Source organism: Lipotes vexillifer, unplaced genomic scaffold (assembly GCF_000442215.2).
Source record: "Lipotes vexillifer unplaced genomic scaffold, Lipotes_vexillifer_v1.1 scaffold1114, whole genome shotgun sequence".
Classification (NCBI taxonomy): domain Eukaryota; kingdom Metazoa; phylum Chordata; class Mammalia; order Artiodactyla; family Lipotidae; genus Lipotes; species Lipotes vexillifer.
Window position 1 is genome coordinate 2074430 of NW_006779031.1, and position 6568 is coordinate 2080997.

At 40.9% G+C, this 6568-nt stretch overlaps 1 protein-coding gene across 4 annotated transcripts in view; it reads left to right on the forward strand.

The window, feature by feature from the left end:
* FGF13 (fibroblast growth factor 13) overlaps positions 1 to 6568 on the forward strand; it is a 520464-nt gene that overhangs the window by 511694 nt on the left and 2202 nt on the right. For all 4 annotated transcript variants that reach the window (XM_007452075.1, XM_007452077.1, XM_007452078.1 and 1 more), the window contains one exon: positions 5813 to 6011. In XM_007452075.1, coding sequence (XP_007452137.1) covers positions 5813 to 6011 — 199 coding nt within the window. The remainder of the gene's footprint in view (positions 1 to 5812; positions 6012 to 6568) is intronic.

Here is a 6568-nt window from a genome sequence, read left to right on the forward strand (position 1 = left end):
CCCGCCCCGCGCCATTTTACAAAAATCAAGTTAATAGAATTTAGTTGCAGTGTCTGCTGTTTGCGGACCCAAAGACCAAGAGTATCAGTGTAATGCTTATATCTTGGTTACCAGGAAATCTCTTTATTCTTGCAGCTTCAGCATCAGTTTTGTCTTTATTGGTCCCCCTTCTCTCTCTCCTCCCTCTCTCCCTCCCTCTCCAGTTTTTTAAATTGAATTTACCTGTAGACTGCTTTCCTCCTTTTCTCACCTACTCTTTCTGCCCTGGCAGGCAAGTTCTGACTTGTCAGTCTCTCCTCTAAAACAGCCCTCTACTCATACCCCGACGCGTTTAACCCTTTTTTTGGATCTGTATAAGCTATAGCTCCCAAGTCCTCTTCCTATGATATTTCATTCTTTCTGTTATTTATTTCACCAGAGTTATATTGATCATTGACTCTAAGCCAGGCCCCATGCTAGGAGCTGCCCTCAAGTATCCCACGGTCTGGAGGATATCTGAGTGAACAAACCAAACTCTATTTATCCTGAATTAATAATTTTGTTTAGCTACAGTGCACTGGCTAAGTATTGATTCCCTCTTCCCCAACCTCTCCTTTCTTGCGCTCTGATCTTAATAATAATGTAGTTCATTCATATCAAATATACCCTGGGAGAGAACATCAAAATCCTGAACATAATAATTAATCCTGGATTTTGAAACCACCGATAGAGGGGAAGCTTATATAGAGAATATAGGTAGTTACAGTGTCACCCCCCCATATTTTAAAGATTCTATTTTGTTTTCTTTTTTAACAGAGCTGGAACTCTAATTTTATTTTGCATATTATTTTCTTTAGGCTGGGGAATAATTGACGCACACAAGTCAGACCTGCTTCAATAACCTGCTAACTTTAAATCTAGAAAATAAATTATCATCAGAACGTGGCTGAGAATTAGAAGAGTGACCCTTGCCATTGGCAGTAATTGTTAAATTAATTGGATCTTCAGGCTACTGAAAATGTGGCCAGAAGAGAGGAGGAAAAGAGAAGGAAGTGAGAGGATTAAAGGGAGAGATAGATCCGTTATAATATGTTGATAGCACCTGCTGAAAAGAGGAAATCATGTTTCACTAGGTTCATTTTTTTAAGTTTCTTTAAATGCTCACTCATCGATGTCTAAACTGCTTTTCTGTGTTCTGTGATGCCAATGAAAATATTATATGTGAATAGAACAAGATGTATTGAGAAACATTCACCTCTACCAGGATTTGTGCGCTTGACATAGCGTATACATATGTGAAAGCTTATATTCAATGTTCAGGCTTTGTTCAACAGCCTAGGACCTTAGTGTTGCCATTTTATGTATGGACAACCTGAGGAGACTCTGCTGCTCTCTTGAGATCCAAGAATAATCAGCGCAAGCCATTTAAAAAAGATTTCTTTTGAGAGAAATGTGTTCAAAGGAAACGTTTACAATAGTCATGGCAGGACTTCCCTGGCTGTCCAGTGGTTGAGACCCCACGCTTCCACTGCAGGGGGCACAGGTTCAATCCTTGGTTGGGGAACTAAGATCCCGCATGCTGCATGGCACGGCCAGAATAGTCATGGCACTCCTCAAAGCCTACTGAGGTAGAGACTCAAGTGAAACACTGCCACCCTATCTGTTGGTAGCATAGCTGAAAATACAAAAGCAGGGGGCAAAAGTATGAAAAACCTGATATTAAGGCCTATGTTTGCCGAATGACTTCTTTTAATCAGGAAGGCACTTAGCCCTGGTGTGTGTATTGTGGTATCGTAGATGTGTTTAGGGCACGGGAATGACGTACATGATATACAGATGTTTTTGAGCTCTCACCTTTTTGGATTTGGCTATTGAGGATACAGTTGCACATCCCCTGCTGAGTGACGAGCCCCTTACTTGGCTCCCTTCAAGGAAGCCATCATCACAGCCCATGCTTCTTCTGAACTGGCTCCAGCTCCAGGAGGCCAGAGAGTTACGTATCTCCTCCATACTTTGCCCTTGGTGCCAGGGGCAACTCAAGGCACTGTTGCTTCTTCTGACCCTAAAGAGGATAGCAATTTACCCAGGTCCAGAGCCTTTGTTCTGGACCAAAATGCTTTGTAGCACACCATTGTATCTGGGGGTTCTTTGCATATATCCAGTGTTACTGATTGCGTTAATGCCTTATTCTCTTGCCTCTCAAAGTCTGTGTGGAGGTATGTCCTGATAAGGGCAGCTGACCATCACCATTTGTAGCTGTAAGTATTCTCCTATATGCTCTACTGACCTGATGTTGAGGGTTTCAAATGTTTTCTTCTTGTCAGTGATACTTCAACCTCCAAAGAACTATTCTGCTCTTAATAGTGAGTAAATTGGTAAAAAAAAAAAAAAAAAAAAAAAGAGAGGTATTAGGTTTTGCTCCTGGATCTGCTCATTCTGCAAATGTAGCTTCTTCATTCGTCACCCAAAATACGATCACTGTAACTAACTAGTATGGATTCCTTGGGTAAGAAGTTCAGTATTCACTGAGAAAAAAACTAACCTTGAACTTTAAGGGGAATAGCGATGATGATTACAGAGAAGAGATTTTAGAGAGACTGAATATCTATATTTTTTTCAGAGTTATTCCTCTGAACATCACTAACATTATTCCTCTGAAATTAGTATAGACATGCAAGAGAGGTAAACAACTTTTGAGAGAAATCGATGCATAAAAGGTTAGAAGATATAAAGCGCCTTTTCTTTTGTATTCATGCCAAATAATTTCTTAGTGGCTGTGCAAGGAATGCTTGACATCTTTTTAATTCACTTATTATGATAACAGGTATTTATCTAATGCATATTAAATACAGAGCACAATGACTGCTGCCTCTGTTTAGTGCCTACTGTGTATCAAGGCCACTACGGTACCTTTTTCGAGAGCGCTAATAATCAGCTTCAGGTCAGTCAAAGGAGATTGATTCCTTGCCAGGTGTCTACCTGGTATTCTCTGAATAGGGCTTCTCTGGTTAGGGTCCAATCCAATTTCTGTTATTTCTGTGAACCACTGCTGAGACAGAGAGAGGCAGCTGCACCCCTCCTCCCTTTGGTGGCCCTTCCTGCATTGGGTGGGATGTTCACATCTTTTCACATTTGATAAAAATCAAGCCTCTTCTGCCTATTCCTTCCAGCACTGGATAAAATGACAGTGTCACACACAGAGAACAGAGCACTCCTTTGGTTGCTTCAACATTCTTTTTTTGGCCTCATTTTCCTCCCTCTCTACTGAGTTCTTGAGTCCAAATTTAGTGGCGATGACTAAGAAATTGCCAGGATGTGACAGAGCATTCAGTTCATTGAGTCCTTCGTTGCCATTTTCCAATAGTTGTAACAATTGCCGAGTTGTTTTTCCTCCTCATGCTGTAGGTGCCGGTATCTGTGTAGTATCTGTTATTCTGAACAGTTACGAAGTCACACGTGCAGGACCTGTCCCTGCACTGACAACCTCCTTCTATATACAGCTGATTTCGTTCTATGGTATTCAGGAAATTCCCTGCAGACTTTTTACTGGTTGATACTTCTGAATCCTGGAATTCCCGAATTCAGTCTGAATCTCTGCAATGCAGATCCTGTAAGCAATAACCAAGTGGTCTGCTATGTGCAAGACAGTACGACCAGTCCTTTATGACTGGAAGGTGAATTCAGAAATAAGACAAATTCCTTGCCTTCTGGAGCAAGGAATGCACACGCCTGGGTCACGGGGCCATGCTGGAGATGTAGATAGAGTTTCCGGGTGCACAAATACGAGTGTCATCGGTTCTGATTGGGAGAGACCATATATGATTCCAGGGGCAGTCATATTTGAGCTAGACCTTGAGGAACGAGAGGAAAGCCAGTAGGTAGAGAGGTACAGAAATGACATGTTTGGCGTCTGTAAAGGCACAAAGGCACACATGGTTCTATGGTGGAGACGAGGCATGGTAGCGACTGAGTTGTGAAGATTTATTTATTTATTTATTTATTTATTTATGGCCATACCGCGCGGCACGTGGCATCTTAGTTCCCCGACCAGGTATCGAACCCGCACCCACCCTGCATTGGAAGCGCGGAGTCTTAACCGCTGGACCGCCCGGGAAGTCCCTGAATTGTGGAGAATTTTAAATGCCACGTTAGGTCGTCATTTTACGCTAGGCAAGGCGAAACCAACATTCTATACAACTGTCCTCATCCCTAGAGGACACATGGAGACTATTTTAGTCAGATTTCTTTGTAGACATACCTTGGCTTTCCCTATGTTGAGAATTCTACAAAGAGGAGCGTTCACAGCCCGTAAGTAGAACACTTTCGTTCCTACCACGTGATAGTTGCCTTCGAAGTACATTGCTTCTTGAGTAGGTTGAATTTGTGTGAATCTTCTGAGGATCTATCAAGTGTGCCCCTAGGCTGAAATTATGCCAAAAGATGACTCTGATCTGTGCACCCTGGAAGCCAGGTGGGGGAACCAGTGAGATTACTGAGTGAAACAGATTTTATGGATTTCCAGAAAAAAGCGTTCAATTATTTAACTTTCAGAAAAAGGCTGCCTCATTTGAGGAATCTGTCCCTCTTTGCTGAAGTGATTCTCTGATAGTAAATCACTGTCTGTCTGTCGCTCAGATAGTGTGCTTTGCTTGGAATGCTATCTAACATGAAGGAAGGTAGGACCATGGAGACATCATTCAGAAAAGACAGGTGTCCAGAAAGCTTGCAATATTTTAAGGTGGGTTTTTTTTCAGGGTTTTATCAAAACTTATTCCTGATAATATCTCAGCAAAATAGTACAAATCGAATGGCTTCCTTAGTGCCACTTTCACATGTAGCTCACTTCGCATTTTCCTCAGTATCTTTTACTCCAAGTGGACCCACTGCTACTCTATAGATTACTTAGAGATTAAAATCTGCTGTTCATTTCACTTTGCTTATAAATGGATATTTTAAATAGCTGTTTATTGCATACATACACATATTACAAAACTTGAAAGAAGGTTTTTTTGGTTTGTTTTCAAAAACAGTCTATTGGGTCAGGAGCCCTTCTTTTGTATGGGCAAGTCCAAAGAAAACATGGCCACGTACATGGCAGGAAATCACGTTGCCGGGTTCAAAGTCTCCTGGCCCGCTCTCTCATGTCTGCTTGTAGAATTACTGTGAATTCCTTGTTTCTATATTGATTTGTGTGAAATGTTTCTGTAAGGCAAGGATGGGGTGATGAGGGAATTTTTTTTTTCTTTTTAAGTCAAGGTCCAATGATCTGAAAAAAAAATCAATTTGGTTTATCTAAAAGTAAAAGGTAGTCTTTCTTTGTAGCACCTCTTTAGAAATCTAGGCAGCCAGCATTGTAACAGTATAACACAGATTTCAGCCTGGGCCAATTGAAAATTATAGTACATAGTAACTGGAGAATCTATGAAAATTAAGTACAGGGATCGGATGTTTATTTTCTCATATTTAATCCGGAAGGGAACAAAGCTCCATGGGACACTTTTATGCTTGTCTTTTCAATCTTTGGCTCCTGTATTTTTCCAATACACTACACTTAGGTGGCTGGTTCTAATTAATTTTTCCATTACCTTATTACAAAGAGAGCTAATCATTGATCAGTAGCACTTGCACTTAGGGCCTTTTCTGAAGCACCACATGACATGTTATATATAGCTTTCGTTTCCAATGATAATAGTTTCTGCTATTAAAATAGAACACCAGTCGTAACAAGCTCTAACAAAGTATGTCCTAAACTCCTGAAGGATAATACCATATGGTTCTCCATGAAATTCATGGCTATAAATATTGAGCTTTTGTTTATTTACTTCCCTTGTAGGAACATTTCACACCTGAGTGCAAATTCAAAGAATCGGTGTTTGAAAATTATTATGTGACATATTCATCAATGATATACCGTCAGCAGCAGTCAGGCCGAGGGTGGTATCTGGGTCTGAACAAAGAAGGAGAGATCATGAAAGGAAACCATGTGAAGAAGAACAAGCCTGCAGCTCACTTTCTGCCCAAACCACTGAAAGGTAAACTTGATATTATACCAGCTATGGGTTAAGTGAGGATCCGTATTGAAATCAATCCTTTTTCACGCTTTCGAAAGTGGAATGTAATTCTTCCATACCAAGGCATTTATACAAAAATTCAGTAACATTTTATACTTTAGAAAACACTAAAGCATTGACAGTAGCATCTAATCTCCTGATTTTAACTTGTCCATAGTATATCTGCACGTGCTAACACCTTTCTTATGTGGAAATAGCTTAATTGCTGACTCAGGACAGCCAAGAACCCCAAATTATGCCCAGATGATCCCTGGACAGGAACACGGGTGCTAAAATGTGTGCATACTTAACACTTATCAGAAAGCTCCTTGGGCCCATCTCTCTAAGGGCCCAACGGTACTGTCCCAACAATTTTCATTCATTCATAGTTTTGTTTTTTGGTCATTAATAGCAGCTTAGTAGCAAATGAGAAAGGGTGAGGGATAGGAATGGGCTGCAGGAAGTAGGGATGTTAGAAGGAGTGAGATGTGGTAGAAAAGCGGTGGAAAATCCAAGCAGAGAAGAGCGGGTTACAGGAG